Source organism: Pteropus vampyrus, unplaced genomic scaffold (assembly GCF_000151845.1).
Source record: "Pteropus vampyrus isolate Shadow unplaced genomic scaffold, Pvam_2.0 Scaffold394, whole genome shotgun sequence".
In the NCBI taxonomy this organism is placed as follows: domain Eukaryota; kingdom Metazoa; phylum Chordata; class Mammalia; order Chiroptera; family Pteropodidae; genus Pteropus; species Pteropus vampyrus.
The window spans coordinates 961,592-982,736 of NW_011889175.1; the positions used below are offsets into that span (position 1 = coordinate 961,592).

A 21,145-nucleotide genomic window follows, 5' to 3' on the forward strand; every position below is an offset into this window, starting at 1 on the left:
TGATGGGGACATGCCCTGTGTGGCTAGGACACAGACTGTCTAACCTGAGGGCTGCCTGGGGTCCTCCCTCCACCCTACTCCTACACAGCTTGAGAGCTGCAGCCTCCTGGCTTCCCCAGCCCTCCTTCACTGCACAGTTTTGGCCACAGTCCCCGCTCCTGTATTGACACCTGTACAGTGCTGGGAGAGCAGGGGAAAGGAGCTCAGTTCTCTCCATGGTGGAGCCAGAATATTTGCTTTTCTGGGGCCTTCCCTTACCTCGTGTTCTCCCCAAGCCCAGTCTCAGCTGCTACCTAATGTCACAGAATGAGGACCCTCATTCACTCCATAAGGCAGCTTGTCTAACTCCACTGCCCTGTTCCTGCCAGGCCTTCCCCCTCACTTCTCCCCACCCCTTGACCCTACAGCTCCTGGACCTCTTGTGTGCCCCCCTTCTGCCAGTCCTTTAGCCCTGAGAACCTGTAGGTGGTGGTGGGGGTGGGTGCTTACAGGAAGGAAGAGAAGTCTCTGTAGCTAGGAATCTGGGCAGGGGCATCCCTGAGGATTGGCCCAACCTCCTGCTGCCCCATAGCCCACCTCGTTTATTCATTTATCCTCATTTAGAGCCATTTGCAGAGGTTTAGAAAGATTTGCAGTAACGAATGGATTCCTATATAAAGATTATTTTTATACTTTTTGCAGCAAAAGGAAGTTGTAATATTTGTACAGTGTCCAAGTGAATAAAGATCGTGCCTAAGGCTATCTTTGGTCTGATTCTTTCGGGGCCCCTCCCTGGGACCTTGCTGGATTGGTGGTAGGACCGGGTGGATGGATAACCTTGCTGGGACAGGAGGTGTGGCGCTGACAGCCGGCCCTCTCCGCCCCCACCTGCCGCACCTTGGGCGGGGCAGGGCCACCTCTTCAGGGCGGGGCACGGCAGGGCAGGCGAGTCCCTCCTACCCCCAGATTCCAACCCGGAACTAGCCTGGAACTAACCTCCGCTCCCTTGGGAAGGCCGCGGCGCCTGGCCAGGAGTGGTAGCCTGGGCCGTAAGTGTGGGCCACGGGGATCAGGCCGCGGACAGAGGGACCCCTTATCCCCAGGGGCTTCAGACCAGCTGCGCGTTCATTAGGAGGTTGCACAATTTGGAAGGTATAGGCGCCCGGCTCAGCTGGACCATGGCGCCCCCGCGGGACGTGGTGAAGATCGCCGTCCAGATGCGTGACGCCATCCCGCAGCTCATCCAGCTGGACCAGGTCACCCAGCCTCTCCCACCGACATTCACCCCACCGCTCACCTATGGGTCTCCCCCTTCCCCTCGGAACAGCCCACCCCACCCCTTCCCCAACTTCATCCCTCTCCCCGCCCAGTGAATGACGTCTCCACTTGCAGGCAAAGCCCCTGGCCGCTGTGGTGAAGGAGGTGTGCGATGCGTGAGTGCGGGCCAACAGGCCATCGGGTGGGGAAAGGGGAGGAACGGGGGGCACCCCCCTATTTGCCTCACTGAGCCTCCTCTGCCTGCAGGTGGAGCCTGGCTCACTCTGAGCGCTATGCCCTGCAGTTTGCTGATGGGCACAGAAGATACATCACTGAGAATGTGAGTCCCCTTCCCCCCTTGGCCCCTTTTAATTCCTGATTCCTGGCCCTGATTGCTCAGACTCCTCATCCCACTGGAATGTGATCTTTCACCGAGTTCCAAATCCTTCCTCAGTGACAACCCCAATGAACCAGTCCTCTGAACCCTTCTTGACTTCTCTTCCTTTTCTGCTGTCTTCTCCAGAACCGCACGGAAATCAAGAATGGCAGCATCCTGTGCCTGAGCACTGCCCCAGTAATACCCCTTCTGGCCCCACCCTCATTTCCTGCCCTTCTGTGCCTCCTTTCTGCCTCCCTTTGCCTCTGCCCCATGTCTGGAGGCCCCAGCCGCATCCCCGCAGTGCTCCACCTATTGGATACTGGTGTTCCCACACCTCTAGCTCCCACTCCTTGCTTCTACCCAGCCTCCTCACCTTTGTTTCTGCTCCCGCCCCTGCCAGGACCTTGAGGCTGAGCAGCTGTTGGGTGGGCTGCAGAGTGGGAGTCATGAAGGGCGTCGGGAAGCCCTGCGACACTTCGTCCTGCTGGCCCCAGACATGACCTTTGCCCAGGAGGTCATCAGCCGTGATGGGCTTCAGAGATTAGGCATCATCATTGAGGATGGGGATGAGTGAGCACCGGGCTGTGGTGGGTCATGGACATGGTGGGGCTGGGGTCCTGATCTGCCCCTGCTCAGCCCCAGATGTCCCCCCAGCCTAGGGGAGGTACTGGCCCTTGCGCTGAAGGCCTTCTTGGAGCTCATGGAACATGGCGTGGTGTCCTGGGAGACGCTCAGCATCCCCTTTGTTAGGAAGGTGGGTGGGCTTTTCTAGGGCAGCAGGTTGGGGCAGTGGGGTGGTATCAGGATCTGACCATCCATGGTGGTCAGGTGGTAAGGTGATAATCCCTATCCTACCTACAGGTGGTATGCTATGTGAACATGAACCTGATGGATGCATCTGTGCAGCCCCTGGCCCTCGGGCTACTGGAAAGTGTGACCTTGAGCAGCCCTGCCCTGGGCCAGCTGGTCAAGAGTGAGGTGCCACTGGATAGGCTGCTGGTACACCTACAGGTGTAAGTGTCTGGGGATAGGGTATACATGAGGGTGGTAGAGCCAGATTCTAGATGGCCAGCTGAGCCCTCCTCTTACCTAAGGATGAACCAGCAGCTGCAAACCAAGGCCATGGCTCTGTTGACAGCCTTGCTACAGGGGGCCAGCCCTACTGAACGCAAGGTGGGTGTCCATCTGGTGGCTGGATGGGGGGCAGGAGCTGGTGGGCACTGTGATCCACTCTGGGCCTACAGTGGGTGCTCACGGTGGGGCTAAATCATCTATGCCCCCTTCTCACCCACCTTAGCACATGCTTGACTACCTGTGGCAGAGAAACCTTCGCCAATTCATCTATAAGGTAGGAAGGACCAAACCAGGCAGATCCCCACCCCCACTCTTCCTCTCCCTGTGAGCCCATACTCACAACCATGGACTGGCTGTCCTCCAGAACATCATTCATAGTGCAGCGCCACTGGGCGACGAGATGGCTCACCACTTGTACGTACTGCAGTCCCTTACACTGGGACTGCTGGAGCCACGCATGAGGACACCACTGGACCCCTACAGCCAGGTGGGTGCCTTTGGAGTACACAAGGCTGGGGACAGCTGGAACTTGGCCTTGAATCTGTGGTCATGACAATCCCTCCAATGACCCCAGGAGCAGCGGGAACAGCTGCAGGCCCTGCGCCAGGCTGCCTTTGAGCCAGAAGGGGAGTCCCTTGGTGCTGGGCTGAATGCTGACCGTCGCCGTTCTCTCTGTGCCCGCGAGTTCCGCAAGCTGGGCTTCTCCGTGAGTGACCGCTACCCAGCTCCCCACCCTGCCTCATCCCAGGGCTGCTGTTGTTCCAGAGGGCTAAGGCCCTTCCTTAGCAGCCCATTTCCCCTCCCCCAGAACAGCAACCCTGCGCAGGACCTAGAGCATGTGCCCCCTGGCCTGCTGGCCCTGGACAACATGCTCTACTTCTCCAGACATGCACCTAGTGCCTATAGCCGGGTAAGTGATGGGACAGGGTGGGTACCCATCTAGGCAGGGTTCCAAAGGGCTTAGTTGTGACTCCCTGCCTCATTCTCTGCTCCCACCACCCCAGTTTGTGTTGGAGAACAGCAGCCGTGAGGACAAGCATGAGTGCCCCTTTGCCCGGAGCAGCATCCAACTGACGGTGCTGCTGTGTGAGCTACTCCGAGTTGGGGAGCCCTGTGAGTGGGACTGGGCAGTGTGTCCGGGAACGGGGGACGGAAGGGCAGAGAGGGCCAGGGGCTGCACATACTTTCTCCCTGAGCCCCTCCTGCCCCCCTGCTCCAGGCTCCGAAACGGCCCAGGACTTTTCACCCATGTTCTTCGGCCAAGACCAGAGCTTCCACGAGCTCTTCTGTGTGAGCATCCAGCTACTTAATAAGACATGGAAGGAGATGCGGGCCACACAGGAGGACTTTGACAAGGTGGGTGGGAGCTGGGAGACTTGGGCCAGGGCAGGGGGCTGTGTTGGATAGGGGCCCAGAGCTCAAGCCTCAAGCTGAGCTTGGGTTGGCTCCAGGTCATGCAAGTGGTCCGAGAGCAGCTGGCCCGTACGCTGGCCCTGAAACCTAGCTCTCTGGAGCTCTTCCGAACCAAGGTGAATGCACTCACCTATGGGGAGGTGCTGCGGCTACGGCAGACTGAGCGGCTGCATCAAGAGGGCACGCTGGCCCCTCCTATACTGTGAGTTGGTGGGGATGGGTCCCAGTCCTAGCCCTCACCTTCCCTTGCCCCTGCTCAGCAAGCCCCGTCCCCCTACCTAGGGAGCTGCGGGAGAAGCTGAAGCCAGAGCTCATGAGCCTGATCCGCCAGCAACGTTTGCTCCGCCTCTGTGAGGGGACACTCTTCCGCAAGATCAGCAGCCGGAGACGCCAGGGTCATTGAATGGGCAGGGGGTAAAGTGCATCTGGGTTGGGGTCAGGGCCCCTCTCATGACTCCTTCCCTCTTCTCCTTGTCCACAGACAAGCTGTGGTTCTGCTGCCTGTCGCCTAACCACAAAGTGCTGCAGTATGGAGATGTGGAGGACAATGCCAGCCCACCTGCTCCTGAGAGCCTCCCTGAGCAGCGTAAGGAGGGCAGGGGTCAGACACCTGCTCCCCCAGACTGCCCCATGCACTGGGACTACCTGGGGCCCAGTGGTCAGCCCAGCTTTCTTTCCCAGTCCCTGTGGCTGACATCAGGGCACTACTGACCGGCAAGGACTGCCCCCACATTCGGGATAAGGGCTCGGTGAAGCAGAACAAGGTGAGGGCAGTGGAGGCCAGGGCTCCTTCCCACCTGCCCTGCCTGCCATGCTCCCTGCTCAGTGCTCCTGGCTCCCTTGCTTCCTTAGGACCTCTATGAGTTAGCTTTCACAATCAGCTATGACCATGGGGAGGAAGAGGCATACCTCAACTTCATTGCTCCCTCCAAAAGAGAGGTGAGTGTCTGGGCAGGCTGAGCCGAATTGGGCAGATGGGCAGGGGAAGAGATGGGCAGGCCCTCATGGAGCTGGCCCTGTCCCTAGTTCCACCTGTGGACAGATGGGCTGAGTACCCTACTGGGAAGTCCCATGGGCAGTGAGCAGACACGACTGGACCTGGAGCAGCTGCTGACCATGGAGACCAAGCTGCGGTTGCTGGAGCTGGAGAACGTGCCTATCCCGGAGCAGCCACCTCCCATCCCCCCTCCCCCCACCAATTTCAACTTCTGCTATGACTGCAGCATCGCTGAACCTTGACAGGTTGGCCAGGGGCCACAGCTGCTGCCACTGTGGTGGCCACAAAGGGTAGACGAGAAGCACAGACACCCTGACCAGCAGAGGCTACAAACAGAAATAAAGTCTGCCTGGCTCTTGGTATGTGTTGAGCCAGCTTGGAACTCTGTGGACCAAGCCTACCTTCAAACTCAGCTGGTGAATGAGCCGTGAGGCACTGGGCCAGGCCACAGCTTGGGGCCACAAGGCTGGACACCTACAATTAAGGGGGTAGTATTCTAAAGGAGGGTGGGAACAGGCCGGCCCTGTTGTCCTTCCCCAGGATGAGCCCTCAGACTCCCTCAGTGCTGGGCCTGCAGAGAGGGATGGCCTATGTTTTGGGGGTACCAGCCAAGGAAGTGCTGGGGCTGCCAGCCTGGTGAGGGAGAGATGGCAGGGCAGGAAGCATCGCCCCAAGTGGACACCTTCTTGGGCGGCATTAAGAGGGGCTTAGTCTGGGAGCCATGTTTCTAGAAGGCTCCTGATAGTCTGAGCTAAATCCTCAACGCTGCTTGGCCTGCCCCTTGTCCTTTGAGGAATTCGGAAGCCCTCTGGTGAAAGACAGGAAAGGTGAGACAGGAAGCTGAGTCTGCTTTGTGCTGAAGGACAGCCTCGAGATTTCAGATGTCTCCAGGTGGTAGGAGGTTATGAGCTGATTCTAACAAGAGGGAATTCAATGAAGTTTGCATTCTGATTAAAACCCACTGCAGGAGGGTGGGTGGAGGCACAGATAGGCCAGAGCACCTGGGGACAGAATCGGCTAGGGCTGTTGGACCCAGATGGAGATCAATGTCAGAGGCTATGGTCATAGACGCAAGCCTCTGAGGCAGAAGAGCACACCCACCCACTGGACTCACAGGACAGCTGCCACTACCCTCTGACCTCCTTTTCCATGCCTCTCACTATCTCTTTCCCAACACCTCTTCAAATATCTTTTTTAACAGTGTTAACCATCAACATGTTACCTTGAAAAGTGATGAAATGACATCTCCTTTGTAGAATGTGCTGAACTTCCCCTCCCTCAGCCATGCTTCTGACTCAGAGCCAGGGCCCAGAGACTTCCCACACTTGGAATAGTCTGCTATTAAATCCAAGTTGGAAATGGGGGCAGGGATCCCAGATATATTTAAGTCTCCCAGTATTCCTTCTCAATGCTCCAGTCCCTTTTGCAGGCCACCATTATCTTGACAAGAACCTCCTGACTTCTAGTCTCCAGTTTTGCTCCCCCCAAGTCCTCGATACCAGCTACTCCAGTTGCTTTCTCAAATGTGAAGCTGATCTGATCACACACTCAACACACACCACCCCCATCCTGTATTCAGTGTATCCCTATTGTCCAGGAGATAAAGGTCATGGTAACATGATGAGCAGAGTTGAGATGGGTTGCAGACATGGTTTAGACCTTCCAACAGAATGCCTGTGACTTGCAGGGCTCTAGGTGCTTGATCCATGCTGGCATTCTCCCTGCACACTGTTGGGGCCTGAACCTTCCCCACTGCTCACTGCCCTCCCCCCGCCCCCAGCACAGCTCTGACCTGCCATTTGCACCTCAGTCCCTTCTGGCTCCTTCTCTCTTCTAATTTTTTTAACTGCCTTGAGTCTTTCCTTTACCTCCCAGGCTAAGTTCATTGCTCCCCTGGGCTCTTTGATCCAGGTTCTTCTTTCTCTACTTGTATACACCCTGCACACTGGGGCTGTATCTGTCTCTTGGCTAATTTGTCTCCCCAACTGGCCTGGGGGCTAGAGGAGCTTCATCACCAATGAATACCCACACACAGCACAGTGCTTGCAGATGCTTAGGTAGCCTGGTTTGGCTGCTCCTAGAACTGATGAACAGACAGATGGACAAAGTGTGGGTGGATGCATGGAGGGCCCAGCAGACAGACTTTCTCAGAGCTGTTATTGAGAAGTCACTGGCACTGTTTAAGAGCTTGGACTAAATGACCTCAATTTAGCGATCCTTTCTACCCAGAGATGCTATCTTTTTTTTTTTTTTTCCCCTCCTCAGGGATTCAGATTTGTTAATTATGTGTTCCTGGGGTCTGGCAAGGCCAAATGCACACAAATATGTCTTTGTTGGAGGACCTGCCTGGGGACTCATGCTGGGAAAGGCATCCAGGCTTCTGGAGTCTCCTACCATGTGGGGAAGAAGCTGGGATCTGCTGGGGGCACATGTGGAGATTCGGGTCAGGCCTGAGGAGGAAGAAGTCTCTGGTGTTTCCTCCATCATCCTTGGGCTGGGCTGCTTCAACTGAGGTAGAGAGAGGAGGAGACCTCCAGTCTGAGAACTTCAGATAAAGAGGTAAAATCTGGAATTTTTAATCTTGTTTGGGTTTACAACAAAGTTGGTGGCTAGGCTCCTACAGCTCAATGCTGGTACGGGGCTGGTGGACTGCCTGTAGAACAAGGTGGGGCACAGGCCTTAGATGTCAGAAGTGGGTAGGGCAAGAGGCTCAAGGGCTGTTCCTTCCCATCACCAGACCCAGCCATCTGTGGGCCTGGGGCCGCTGGACCCAGGTTTGGCCAGGAGAGCAGGAGCTGACATTTCCAGGGACTGTGTACCTGGGAAGAGGCTCCTGATTGGCTGTGGGGCATACCCCAGGATGCCTTGGATTAGCCCCTCTCCTGTCTTAGAAAAGTTTACAGCTTGGGGAAGAGGCTCTGGGGTTTGTAGCAGAGGGAAACAGGAGGCACCGAGTCAAACTCCAGGTCAAAAAGCCTGGGCTGGGACATGGGGCTGCTTACTGACCTGGCCTCAGAGTGTTAGGGTCAGGTCTGCCCCTCCTACGAAGCGGGACTGGATGCAGGTCACCTGGGGCAGTTGGGCTTGGAATCGCCTGACGGCAGCCATGCTAATACCAGAGCACATGGCGACATCTAACATCTGGATCTGCTTGCATGCCTGCCCAATGGTATCCAGCGTTCTGTAGGGAGGCCACTGGATGAGTGCCTGACCTGGTATGGGGCTCCAGCCCAGCCCAGCCCAGCCCAGCCCCTGCACTGTGGCATCATCAGACACACTCACTGCTCTGTGAGCTGACTGCAGCTGGACAGGTTGAGGTACTGCAGCCTTGGCCAGCAGCGGGCTGCCTGAGCCCAGCCCTCATCACTGAGGAGGCTGCAGTGACTCAGTGCCAAGCGCTCCAGGCTAGGGCAGCCCTTGGCCACAGCCACCAAACCCTTATTTGTGAGTGCTGGCAACAGGCTCAGTGACAATTGTCTCAGCTGGGGGAACTGGAGCACCTGCAAGGATGGAAATTATGGGGATAAGGTATAGTTTGGCACTGGAGCCCATGACCCGGGTCACTTTCAGGTTACCCTACCCCCAGCTAGAGTGGGCATAGGCAATAGAAGCCAATGAGAAAGGAACTTTTTCCAAGCAGAAAGTGGATTGGCCCAGGCCCCTGGACCCTCAGCCTATCCACACCTCCAACCCCACACCTTTGCCAAACTGGTATCAGTCAGCTTGCTGCAGGCTGTGAGGTCCAACTCTTGCAGGGCCTGCAACATGAGCAGGGAGGGGCCCTGTGGCTGGGAAGAAGGGTCCTTGGGGCCTGAGGCCTGATGCTCCAGCTTTTGGTGTGGCTGTAGAAAGAGACCCCTGCTTCTCAGATTCCTCCTGAGTTTGGCCCTCAAATGATCCTAGAGAGAGACTCAGGAGGAGCAGGAGGGCAGCTGGGCCCAGGCACCACCCAACCCTCCATGACCTCAAGGGTCCCGCACCTGGGAGCCCTGCACTGGCTCCTCACTTGGTTCCCCAAGACCCAGAAGCCCCCAGTCCTGGAGCTCCTTGCACCAGGCCAGGCGCAGGACTGAGAGTTGGGTGAGGTAGGTGCAAATGGCCTGCAGGGTCCGGTTGGTGAGGGCCACACAGGAGGATAAGTCTAGCACCCTGAGGCTTGGGCCCAGTACTGGGATCAGGGAGAACACTGAGGCATCCTAGGAGACAAGTGGAGAAAGGAGAGAGCAATGAGAGGTGGCTTGTTCCTGTGTCACCAAGCTTGGCAAGAATCACTAGGAAGGTTCTGGTTATCAGAGGGTCCAGGGAGGGAAGCAACAAGATCCCTAGCTGGTGAAGGGTCAGAGTAAACACGAGAGCCATGCGGTTAGGAACCAGGAGTTTGCTGGAGAACAAAGGCCTAGATTGGCAAGGGAAGGAAGGATGCTGGTAGAAATTTCTAAGGTATCTGCCCTGCCTATGCTCCCAGTGAAGGGGTGGGCCGAGGCCGCCCTCTGACCACAGCTTATTAGACTAGCTCCCTCTAGAATTTGAAGCAGAACTGTGAGGTCACAGTGGGCACAGGGCTGCCACTTGCCAGAAGCAGTTGTGGTAGTGGGAGCAGGAGCTAAGGGCAGAGTAGAGGAAGCTGGTTTGTAGAGATGCAAAGACACAAGAACATGGGGCCCTAGTGGGCCCACACATAGTAGAGTGGGGCAGGGGAAGAGAGGTGTTTGTGGGGAAAAGGTTGAGAGATGGTTTTCAGGTTGTGAATACCCTGGTCATACTGATGGACTGAAGGAATAATCCACTAAAGAGGACTGACATTGCTAAGACAGGGACACCACTTGGAGAGACAGAGCTGAGCCCTATAGGAGGCTCCAGCCAAAAAGACCCTGCTGCTCACACATCACATTATCTCCCTTAGGCCCTGCCCGAGCAACCTCTTCTGTGTAACCTCAGTGCCTCTTCCCTGCAGGGCTTGGTTCTGTCATCTTTCACTAGCTTTCCTTGCTTCTCGAACATCTGCCCTCAGTGCCTTTTCCCAGACTGCAGCAGTCACCAAGTACCTGGTTTGGGGCTACCAGGAGGACTGCTGAGGGGCAGCACTGTCTGTCAAGGATCCTTTCCTCTTCCAGACTGTATCTCAAGTTCAGTTTTAACTATTATTCCTTGGACACAGCACCAGGCAGTTCTTCCCTGATGCCTGATGCCAGATGCCCAGTCCCGCCAGCCCTGAGCCCTGGTGAGGAAGGGAGGGGATGGTAGGCTCACCTTGAGTGAGGAACAGTAGGCCAGGCTGAGGGAGGTCAGTGGGGGTGGAGTTCCACGCACAGAGCCCAGGGCCAGGGCCAATTCCCGCCCGCTCACCAAGCAGCACTCTGCCATGTCGAGGCTCTGCAGCTCCCACAGGCCCCCCAGGGCTGTACATCCTGCATCTGTCAGCCGCTGCAATTTCCTCAGGTTAAGGTGCTGCAGGTGTTGCAGGCCCCGGCTCACAGCCAAGAGTGCCCCGTCAGTCAGTTCGGAGCAGCCGCTAAGGTCCAAAAAGGTAAGGCCTGGTTGCTGGTGGCAGAGAGCAGCCACGGCCTCTGTGGAGAGGTCCCGGCAGCTGTGCAGGCTCAGCTCCTGCAGCTGTAGCCCCGCCACCTGGCCCAGGGCCTGCAGGGCCTCAGGTAGCAAGCCAGTGCCACTCAGGTCCAGGGCATGAAGCCTACTAGCCCGCTCCTTCACAAATCGCAGCAGGTTGCGGAAGGAGAATTGGGACGGGGAGGATTCCTGGGGGACTCTGGAGCCCTGGGCTGGGCCTAGCTCGAAGGTGAGGTGACAGTAGGCCAAAGAGAGGCGCTCCAGGTATGGGGCACAGCTGCTGAGACGGTTGAAACTGAGGTCAGCCAAGTTCTGCAGGCCAGCCAGGTTGAGCTCACGAAGGCCACTCAGTGCCTGCTGGACCCGCTGTGCTGTCTCTGGCTGAGCTAGCAGCATGCCAGATACGAAGAGGCTGTTGCAGCCACTGAGATCCAGGCTACGCAGGGCTGGACAGCCCAAGATTAGGGCCACGAAAGAGGCCTCTGTGGGGCTGCCCCCACCAAGGCATAAGCTCTGCAGGTGTGGGCCCAGGTGGTAAGCAACAGACTGCAGCACCTGATGTGAAGCTGGCGAGCCATCCAGGTTGGTCAGGCCGATGCAGGAGATGCCCCTGAGGCCCAGGCTCTTGATGCCTGGGAGTGAGGCTGAAGACACAGGGATCTTGTACCGCACGTTTGTCTAAGGGGCAGCAGTAGGCCTGGGTTAGTCATCTGGTCTCGGGGGGTGCTGGGCATCAGGTCTGGTGGCAAGTTGCTGGCCAGAGGTTGAGGGGAGGTCAAAGGGCCCTTCTACAAGGAGACCCACTGCAGTATGTAGTGTCATATATGGTTGAAGGGGTGCTGGTCGGAAGTGGGAGCTGGAGGACAAGTCACACTGGGGCCCAAGGGGATGACTATGAGGGGAGGACAAGCAGGTTAGTGATGGATGGGACTGGATGCCTATGGAAGGATGGGGACAGAGTGGGGAGCTGGCATGCCGGGTACAAGAGGCCTGAGGGGGCAGCCTGGAGGAGACCCAGCGAAGACCCCAGGGAGCAGGAGGATAAAGCATGCTGGACTCCAATCTTTGGAACTTTCAGAAGGTGGCCCTGAGACCCATGGATTCAGCTCCTACTCCAGGGACTCAGAGCTTGGCATTAGCTAAGCAACCAGCTTCCCCTACTTTCTTGAGAGCATATAAATAGCCCTCAGAACAGCTGAACGCTGGAAGAGGTGAGGCAGGTGTTACCACAACCCGCTGGTCGCCCAGATGACAGAGGTCCAGGGCAGGCAGTGAGGCGAGGTCTCTTGGTGCTTCAGTGTCTCAGCCAAATGAATGTTCATAAAAAATGGATTTTGTGTCTAAGTGAAAATGTGTGCATGCATGTATGTGTGCACGTGCTGCTAACATGTGTGGGCCATGCAGGCTCCAGAGTTCAAGATGTGCTTGTGATCCCTGAGGCTCATCTCTGGAGGGTCTGTCTTATTCAGCTAAGGAAAGAGAAGCCTCCATTTCTGGGGGCAAGAGCTAAAAGAATGAATCTCAGAGGCACTGAGGAAGTTGAGCTGGTCCTGCTGTAGAGGAACAGGGGAGTGAGAATGGGGAGCACATGGCTGGAGTGGGGTGGGGTGGGCAGGAAGCCAGCTCAGGGCTAAGTCATTGTAGGAATAATCTGGCTTGTGTAGGAATCTGGGGAGCCTACAGCTGAGATTTTTCACAGAACCTTCTTCGATCTTGTGCCAGAGGGAGCCAAAGGGCAGTTGGTGCAGGTCTTTGTGGAATAGGTCTGTGGGGAGAGGGCGAAGGGGGCTTCTAAAATCCTAGCCCGATTTCTCTTATTGCTGAGGATGCCGGGTTGCAGCAAGTGGTACTCAAAGAAGGCTCTTGTCTTAATGTATCAACATGATCCTGTTGTAAGAAACCAAGCTTCCTAAAAAACCTGTCCTCTCAGCAACCACAAGAACAAGCTCATATTCCCTGCTGTACCCCACAGAACATCATCAAAGGGAAGCAAAAAGGCAGAAATGATACATAATATGCACTCCCACATGACAATTATCAACAAGATCCTCCCAGGAAGACACCCAGAACTCATCCCCAGGTGTGGAGAAACCAGCCTGGCTTCTGCCAGACAGAAGCAGCCACTTATGGCCACCACGACTGTCATCTTGAGAAGGAATGTGTGGTAAGAGATGGAAACCAGCTTCTGGCTGCTTCCACAGCAATCGGGAGTCAAACCAGGTTCCCTTTCTAGACCCCCTTCCCAGGACATTGTCATTATGGATGAGAGGAGCACTCCCCACAGAACCCCTCCTAGACACTGGGAGACAGTGGGATAGTGGGGACTCCCAAGAACCTGAGTCCCTCTCAGATTTAAGTAGAGCTGAGGAAGATCCCAGTTTGTCAGAGTGGAGAGGGTGATGAAAAGATCAGGGAGGAAAAGTTTTAGAAAGGAAAGGTAAAGCAGGCCCCAGCCATCTCAAATCCCTGCATGCCAGATGAGCCAATCTGATGATGCATGGAATGAACTATGGCTGGGGGAGTTCAGAACATGCTGAGTGCGGAGGCAGCACCTGCTCCCACAGTCATATGCCACCCCCATAAGCCCCAGCTGTGGCAGCCTTCAGTCTTAATTCTTTGCCTTCCTTTATGAGCTTAGAGAGAAAGGAATGTTCTCCTCGTCCTACTGCCTCCCTATGAACAAAGTAGATGAGCAGCCAAGGGCAGGCACTGGCAGTCAGCCCAGGGTCCAAGTCCAGGGCTGGCTGGTAGCAGCAAAAGCCACCTGATAAAGGGGCAGGGCCTAGTCTAAAGGACTTCCAACTATGCAGTGGGATAAGATTTGAGACCTGCTCTCCACCATTTTTCTTGTTGGCAAGGGGTCAGCCTGTAAGTCATCACCCAGGTGGTCTAGCCTGGACTCAAAGTACAGGAGCCCAGGAGCAGCCTTTTGGGGATATGGATCATCTATGGGGAAAGGGGGAGCAGGGCAGCAGACATAAGAAGCAGGGTCCTGGGTCCTGGTCTTTGGCCCTGGTGTAAGAAAGTTTCCCTCCTCAAACCCTAGGAAGATGATTCTAGAGGCCCAAGGGAGGACTGCAAGAGTGCCTACGCCAGCTTCAGCTGCCCCATCCACAGAGGGGCCAACCAGCTCCTGGTCTCCTTTCCTAATGCTGGCATCTTAAGAGTAAATTCTAAGTTATTTGGGAAATGCCCTACACCTGCTAAAAGTGACATGTCCTTTGACTGTGAGGGTTCAGGATTTCGTTGTACCTCGTAAAGCCTGAGCTGAGGCGGCAGGCCTGTGTGCAGACTTGGAAAGACATCTGATACAGAAATGGTCCTCTATCTGCTAGTACAGGAATCCAAAGCTAACACACTTGTTCTCTAGAAGGCCTTTGAGAAAACATATGCCCTGGAACTCAGGGGCTTCGGTTTCTAGAGGAGTTAGATCTCCAGGTCTTTATAAATACCTCAGGCAGAAGGCAGAGGAGGGTGGAAGCTGAGCTGTCCTGAGTTCCTTACCATGACCAACCCAGCAGCAGGCAACTGGAACCCCCCTGGAACGGGCAGAACCTGGTTGTTACGTAGGGGTGCTGCCTTTGTCTACCTTCTTATTTGAAAAAAACTGAGATTAAGTGGGGTAGGTTGGGGGGATAAGAAGTCACCAAGTCTAGTGCCCTAGCCTGGCATGCTGAACCACAGGCCTCAGCTTCATAAAAGTCATAAGCCAGAATCTTCCATAGCATCTACTAGTTGGGGCACTACCTCCTTATCAACCTGCCCACACCTGGGCCCTGAAAGATAGTTCCTGCCAAAAGGGTTCTGCAGATAGCTCTCTGGGACATGGTAGTGGTTAGATGTCAGCAGGGCCCTAGATGCCCAGGTACCTGTGGCCTGGCCTCCCAGTGCTTCCAGCCTGGGGTGGGGGCAGGGGTGTTGGGACTGAATTTTACAGAGGTACCAAATAGGTCTCTGCCAAGGTTCTATGTGGAGCAGCCCCAGCACACTAAAATGGTGGACTCTTAAGATCCCAAAGTCTGTCCCTGGTCTCTTCTTCACCTCACTCCCTTACTCCTAGTCCAATTTCACCAGGCCTGACTGCCCACTTTGCTTCTTCTACCCTCTCCTTCTTTGCTGGACTCTAAGGGGTCTCTTCCTTCATTATATCTCCTCAGGGTCCTCATGGTCCCACCCCAGTCATGCTGCTGTGCTCATTCTCCTTGCCTCCTGCCTAGCCAGGGAGATCGCTGCTTCCCATGGGTGTGTGCTGGTGAAACAGAATTCTGTACTGAGGAAGCCGTGCTCTCTCTTGCTTGCACTGTCAGCACTGGCCACCCCCACTCCTGCCTCCTCTCCGCCTCCTGGCTCTCTTCTCATCTCCCTTGAGATTTATCTCCAAGCACACCATCTTTTCAGCCCCTGATGCTACTGCAGCACCCTCCCTCACTCCAGCCTTCTCAGAGATAACCTGTTCTGTTTCCAAAAGAAACCAAAGCCATCGGGTGGGAAGGCCCTCCCTTTGTTTACATCCACCAGCCCACTCCTGGCAGGACCCATTCTAACCTCCTTCCTTCTCCTGCTCTTCAGTTCAAGCAACTCCCTTCTGACCTACTGAGCCTGTCCTCCACCTTCTCCTCTGGGAACTCTGCAGTCTCTGCCTTTCCACTGTTCTTTCCTTAGAGTCCACAAACACCTCGGAGCCTTAAACGACAAAAAGTTTCCCTTGTTCCTGCACCCTCTCTTCTCATCTCTCCTATTTCTCCCCTTCCCTCCAGCCATGCTTCTTGGAAGCACATGCGCACATCCACACCTGCTCTGGCCGCCTGTTTATCTCTTGCTTCACCCATTTACCCCTCTGCCACTGCCCCCACAGAATCACTCATTCCTGGCAACAGCTCCCCTCCAGCAAGGTCATCAACATCTGGGGGCTTCTCTGTAGACCAACCACTAGTGTCCTCTCTGCCACCTGCTATGGATGGCCAGTCTCCTCTTGATGCTATCTCCCACTGTGGGTTCTGCAACTGCCCTCCTGGCTCTCCTACCTGTTAGCCTACTCCCCATCAGCCTCTTTTGAGGTCACCAAAGAATAGAATGATCCAGTGCACAGACAAGTGGATTCCTCATGGTTTTTTGCACTCGCCCTGCTGCCCCACACACACTTTGTTCCCCTCCACATGAACCTGGCAAATGGCATTTCATACCATTCCAACTACTTTCTTGTGCTCTCATCACTACCATATTTATTTTCTTCCTTTTATGGAGAAACTCTCCACATTTTTTCTTTTCTTCTCTCATTCACTCCACAACCCACCTCACGTCTTTCCCCAGACACCAAATGTTGCTGAAGCCATTGGTGTCTTCCTTGTATGTCAAACATCATGAGCACTATTTGTTCTTTACTTTCTAGGCTCTCTGTGGGATTTGACATTGATAGTAATCCATTCGACACTTTAAATGCTCAGTAACCTTTTACTACTGTGCCCTCCTCTCGCTGGGATCTCCTCAGCCCCCTCTATAGGCACCTTCTCCTTTTCATGCCCTTGGATTGGTATCCTCCCCTGGAGCATTCATTTTCTGTGGGCTGCTGTTCCTATGGCTCTTCATGCTCTCCCTGAGGGAATCTGCCATGGCTTCAACTTCTACCCATTCTTTAACGACACCCAAATGTATATTTATTATCCAGACCCTTCTCTTGAATTCTTTTCTCAAAAATCCAACTATCAACTAGAAATCCAACTATCAAATAAATCCATCTAAGTATCTCACACTTCAAATTTTCAACAAGTCCAAATAAAATTCCTTTAGACAGTAAGCTCAATGACACTAGATAGATAACAACAGGTCCTAAATATTTAATACGTGACAAAGGAGGATTCCAACCCAGCGGGGAAGAGAAGATTATACATAAATGATATTTGGGCTATTTGAAAACAAATTAGTTTAGCTTCTTACCTCATAGCATAAACCAAAATAAATTTCACCAATAAAAATTAATATGAAAACTGAAACCATAAAACAGAAGAAACTATTTTGCTGTGAACCTAAAACTTCTCTAAAAAATAAAGTCTAATTTAAAAAAATCCAGAAGAAAAATGAGTGTATATCAAGTCTCTGAAGAGGCAAGGGACCGCTAAGTTTAAAAAGCAATGGAAGAAATAAAAAGATGTTCAAAATCAACATAGAAATTTAATCTCTGTATCTCATAAACAAACACATCTACAAATCAAATTAAAAGGGAAACATACTAGCGATATATTTCAATAAATATGTAAAAGATTAATCTCTTTAATGTATAAAAAGTTTATACAAATAGAAAAAATACTAAGACCCTAATAGTTAAATGGATAAAGAACATGAATAAACAAAAGAGGGAAATATAAATTGTCAACCTTAGTAATAATCAAAGAAGTAAAAATTAAAGTTATCATTGCTTGCCTTTCAAACTAGCATAGACATCTGTATTCACCTCCTAGCTGAGCTATCTCCCTACACTCCAACTCACCCTCTCCTCTCCAATCTGCACTGCAGAATTCTAAGACACGAATCACCCCATGTCATTCCCTTGCCTTAACATTCTTTTAAAGGCTCTATGATGGTAACCAGGACAAAGCCCCAGCAATGCCTCCTGGCACACCTGCCAGCCTGCAGTCTGACCCCTTTCTAGCCTTATCTCCCACCATTTCTCCCCCACACACCTAAGTTCTAGTCACATGAAATGACTTGTGTGGTCGTTTCCAGAACTATTTCATACCTTGGTACCTTCACGTGCGCTGTTACCAGTCCTGGAAGGCCAGCCTTCATCTCCATCCTATCCCTTTTGGAAGCCCTTCCTGATGCTGCCGGTCTCCTTTAGATGTCGTTCCTCATGTTCCCACTGCATATTTCATTCCAGTGTCATAGCACTGAGCACACAATATTATAATTACTTGTCTTTCTCTTTCACTGGACTATGGGCTCCTCGGGGGTGGGGCAATGCCTTATTCATCTGTATAGTTCCAGCACTGTACCAAGAGCCAAGTACATATGAATGTAATGTATGAATATGTATGCATGAGCGAATGGATGGACGATGTAGGAACAGGGCCATGAGCAAGCTGAAGTGAGAGACAACTGAAAATGGGCCAGGTGAAGGTAGGTACCTTACCTCCCGAAGGGCATTCTGGGCTGCACGGTACCAAGCCCGACTCACGAGGGAGGCCTCTTTCTGATCTGAGAGAGGCAGGAAGCTCAGAATATATGTAAGCATCTGAGGGAAAAAGACAGGGCATGGGGCACCGTTAGACCTGAGGGCCTTTGGAAGCTTCTCCAGCTGATAGCACTGTAGGTCTGAGGGGACTAGAGCATTGGCTTCTAGTTCATCTCGGATCCTAAGCTTCACGGCGTCTTCACTTCCCCTCTCCAGCCTCCAAGTATCTATGGTGAACAAATCTTTCCTGAGCACTATCTGGATGCAGGTTTGTATTGATTGATAAAAATCAAACTTCCTGCTCAGTTTGGTAAAAAGAGCCTGGATATAGGGACCAGATAAATGTAATTCAAATTCTTTATCAACTGACCTCTCTGAACCTTGTTTTCCTTATCCATAAAATGGCAATTGTAGTGAGATTTAAATGTGTTATTGTGAGACTTAAATAACATAGTAACATGACTTGCATAGGATCTAGAACACAGTAAGACAGGTAGGTGCTGGACCCCCCAAATTCAGGAAGCTATATCTCTTCCTTTTGCTCTCATAGGTCAGGCTCTGGGAATCCACTCTTTTCCCATCTCCTCCACTGCCAACTTGCCTTCTCAGCTGGTAAGATATGATCCCAGCAAAACCAGCCTGGGAGGCTTAGGCCCTCGCTCCTCCTATGCTTTATGGGGGTGGGGGTGGGGTGGGGGAGGGGTGAGGTTGGAGGCCCTATAGGGTACTGAGAAGGGAGTTGTCTGAGGCTAGGAATGATCTGATATTAACTCTTCTCCTGGAACCTTCTCTCCTTGACTCTTGTGACACTGTGCTTTCTAGGGCTCCAACTACCACTCCAATTGCCGTTTCTGGATTCTTATGTGGCTCCCAGGACTTGGACCTGGGTCTTTCAATCTGTTTACTTCCTAGGATAATATTCATTTGCATGGCTTAAACAGTTACCTCTAAGGAATAACCGACATTCAATATCCCCATATTGTCTTATTCATGTGCTAGTCCAGTGTTGCCAAATATCCACAGGAAGCTTCGTCTAAATATTTTACGATCATCTTCATCTCAACTAAAATCTGTATTTTGCCCTCAGTCCAAAGCAGCCCATCTTCCCAATTTTCTAGCACCCGAGTTTTAATGCCAGCAGTGCATCTTACCTGAAGATCTTAATAATACTTTGTACCCTTTGGGCTCTTCTGTCCCTTGCTCTCAGATATAGGTGTAAAGCACAGGCCCTAGGCCAGGCTAACTTAAGACTCACTCAAATCTCAACTCCATTACTTCCTAGCTGTGTAATCTGTGTGACCTCAAACAAGGTACTTAACTTCTCTGAGCCTGTTTCCATATCTATAAAATGGGGATATTAGAAAATCTAGATCACAGTCTTCTGGAAATTAAATTATATGTACATTTAATAGATGTGTGCTTGACACCTAGTAGGTGTTCCATAAATGACTGCTGGATTGCTGTTACTAATATTTCTACTTTTGAAATTTTACCACTGTAGTAGCCTGGATTTTCATCATTTTAGACCTGGATGCCTTCCAGTCTCCCACCTGAACTCCCTGCCTCCAAGCTCATCCTTGCTAACCATTCTGCACACTGCAGCAAGGTTAATTTTCCTAAAAAACAGTTTTCAATCTTAGCATACCCCTGATGAAAACCTTCAAGGTATCTCAGTACCCTCAGGATAAAACCTCCACTCTTGGGGTCAGCCCTGCCAGGACTCCATGCTCAACTGAACCCGTGATTCCAGAGCTTCCCTAATCCAGTCTCCCCAGTGTCCTGCAAACACAGCATGTCTATTTCCTTTTGCCTGTATGGGCCTCTTTCCTGGAATGCTCTTTCTTAAGCTTGACCTCACTGGCCCATTCTGATCTCTTCTCTTTTTTCATCCCTAGCATACAGAAGGTGTTCCGTCAGTACTTAACTGGATTGAATTAAGGATGGACGGTCCTCTACCCCTATTTTCACCAAAGGTTTGCTCAGGGAAGGAGTGGGGAGATAAAGCAGATCAATTACTGAGAGAATGACTGGAGGGAACAGCCTTCTGGGTCAGGGAGGCTAGACATGGGGAAGAGAACACTGAGGGGGACTCAGACTGACCAAGCCCCCAAACCCAGGAGGAGGCAGGAAAGCCTGTCTAAGTGGAGATAACAGACTGCCTATCCTGTCTTCTGGGCCTCAGCAACCAACTCAAGGAGCAAAGGAAGGGAACAAAAAACCTGTCTTCACTGAGGGTAGGGAGCACCATTCTTGAAGCTGAGAAGGTAGAAGGTGGATAGCCTTTCTAGAAGGACCAGAGAAGGCAGCAATAAGGATGGAGTGGCCATCCCATGAACCCCATCCCAAGGGACTACTAGAGCTATGAGTGGTTCATTCCTGGGATCTATGGGGATGAAGCAGAAATCTTCTGGGACCAAGGGGAGAAAAGATGCAATGGCAGGGGGCTCAACGGGGTGGGAGCAGCCCTATTTTTGGTAAGGGGAAAGGCTGCCATTCCAGGGCCCATGGAGAAAGCGTGCCCTGTTTCCTGAGGGCAGCGGCCTCTCCGGGCAAGAAGGACGGAGAGGCCATTCCAATAAGCCACTGGGACAACACCTGTTATCTCTCTCTGAACAATGGTGGCAGAGTGTTTTTGCTCCAGGCTGAGAAGGGGCAAAAATCTCCATGGGGCTAAGGAGGTAGGGCGGCCATCACTAAGGGTCGAGGGAGTAGGGAGCAGGCCTGTCTTAGGTGAAAGAACTCAGCGATCATGAGTTGATGGAAGGGGGTAGTCTGTCTCCCACCACAAGAGGGAGGGGACAGCCGTCCCTCGGGGCGGAGGGAATGTAGCAATTATCCGAAGAGGCCAGTGGGGATAAGACTGGTTACCCTTGGGGACGACGGGATGGAGCGGACATCTTCCAGAACTGAGGGGGAGGGGCGGCCACCTCAAGAGAATGCAGGTAGGCAGAGGTCCTGTCCTGGCTGAGGTGACAGAGCAGCCATCTCCTGAGGCCAAAAGGGAAGAAGAGGATGGTCCCCCAAGCTTAGGGGACGGAGTAGCCCTAAGGCGGCGCCGTAACCCATAGCTTGTAGGTCCTGGGATCCCGACCACCTCCCCGGGGGGTCGTTTACGCCTGGCAGGCGGGACCTAGCAAGCTGTCTAACAGCCCCTCCCCACAGCCCAGAACCCTGAGGGCGGGGCCTGTCCCGAGCTAGGCCTGAGAGCGGCCTCCTCTCACCTCCGGCGGCAGCAACTCCGCCATCGCATCCCTGCCGCCTCCGCCCCCGCGCAAGGCTTTCTGGGAAGTATAGTCCTACTGACTCTGAGGGC

General features: G+C 53.2%; 2 protein-coding genes across 16 annotated transcripts; one reads left to right on the forward strand and one right to left on the reverse strand.

Annotated features, from left to right (window-relative positions):
- The first annotated feature begins 35 nt into the window (after positions 1-35).
- ELMO3 (engulfment and cell motility 3) lies at positions 36-5,488 on the forward strand. 10 transcript variants are annotated; one of them, XM_011380456.2, is made up of 20 exons: positions 36-1,028; positions 1,112-1,235; positions 1,372-1,412; positions 1,504-1,576; positions 1,760-1,810; positions 2,016-2,185; positions 2,270-2,369; positions 2,477-2,628; positions 2,710-2,788; positions 2,913-2,963; positions 3,054-3,176; positions 3,264-3,599; positions 3,694-3,802; positions 3,909-4,045; positions 4,141-4,304; positions 4,385-4,497; positions 4,584-4,688; positions 4,784-4,866; positions 4,955-5,041; positions 5,129-5,488. In XM_011380456.2, exons 2-20 carry the CDS (start codon positions 1,158-1,160, stop codon positions 5,339-5,341), a joined length of 2,265 nt encoding a protein of 754 aa, XP_011378758.1. In that variant the 5' UTR covers positions 36-1,028; positions 1,112-1,157; the 3' UTR covers positions 5,342-5,488. The 10 variants fall into 10 exon arrangements, with proteins under 10 accessions (XP_011378758.1, XP_011378763.1, XP_011378762.1 ...); XM_011380461.2 differs by having other exon boundaries at positions 36-1,235; positions 3,264-3,395; positions 3,498-3,599; positions 5,129-5,481; XM_011380460.2 differs by having other exon boundaries at positions 36-1,235.
- A 2,169-nt stretch (positions 5,489-7,657) lies between these two features.
- On the reverse strand, positions 7,658-21,133 carry LOC105305710 (F-box/LRR-repeat protein 2). 6 transcript variants are annotated; one of them, XM_023523525.1, is made up of 8 exons: positions 21,054-21,133; positions 17,791-17,892; positions 10,350-11,342; positions 9,080-9,295; positions 8,798-8,941; positions 8,382-8,599; positions 8,106-8,280; positions 7,658-7,752 (listed from the first exon to the last, which is right to left on the reverse strand). In XM_023523525.1, exons 1-7 carry the CDS (start codon positions 21,075-21,077, stop codon positions 8,112-8,114), a joined length of 1,866 nt encoding a protein of 621 aa, XP_023379293.1. In that variant the 5' UTR covers positions 21,078-21,133; the 3' UTR covers positions 7,658-7,752; positions 8,106-8,111. The 6 variants fall into 6 exon arrangements, with proteins under 6 accessions (XP_023379293.1, XP_023379292.1, XP_023379294.1 ...); XM_023523524.1 differs by having other exon boundaries at positions 7,658-7,918; XM_023523526.1 differs by having other exon boundaries at positions 7,658-8,280; positions 10,446-11,342.
- Between the last annotated feature and the right edge of the window lie 12 nt (positions 21,134-21,145).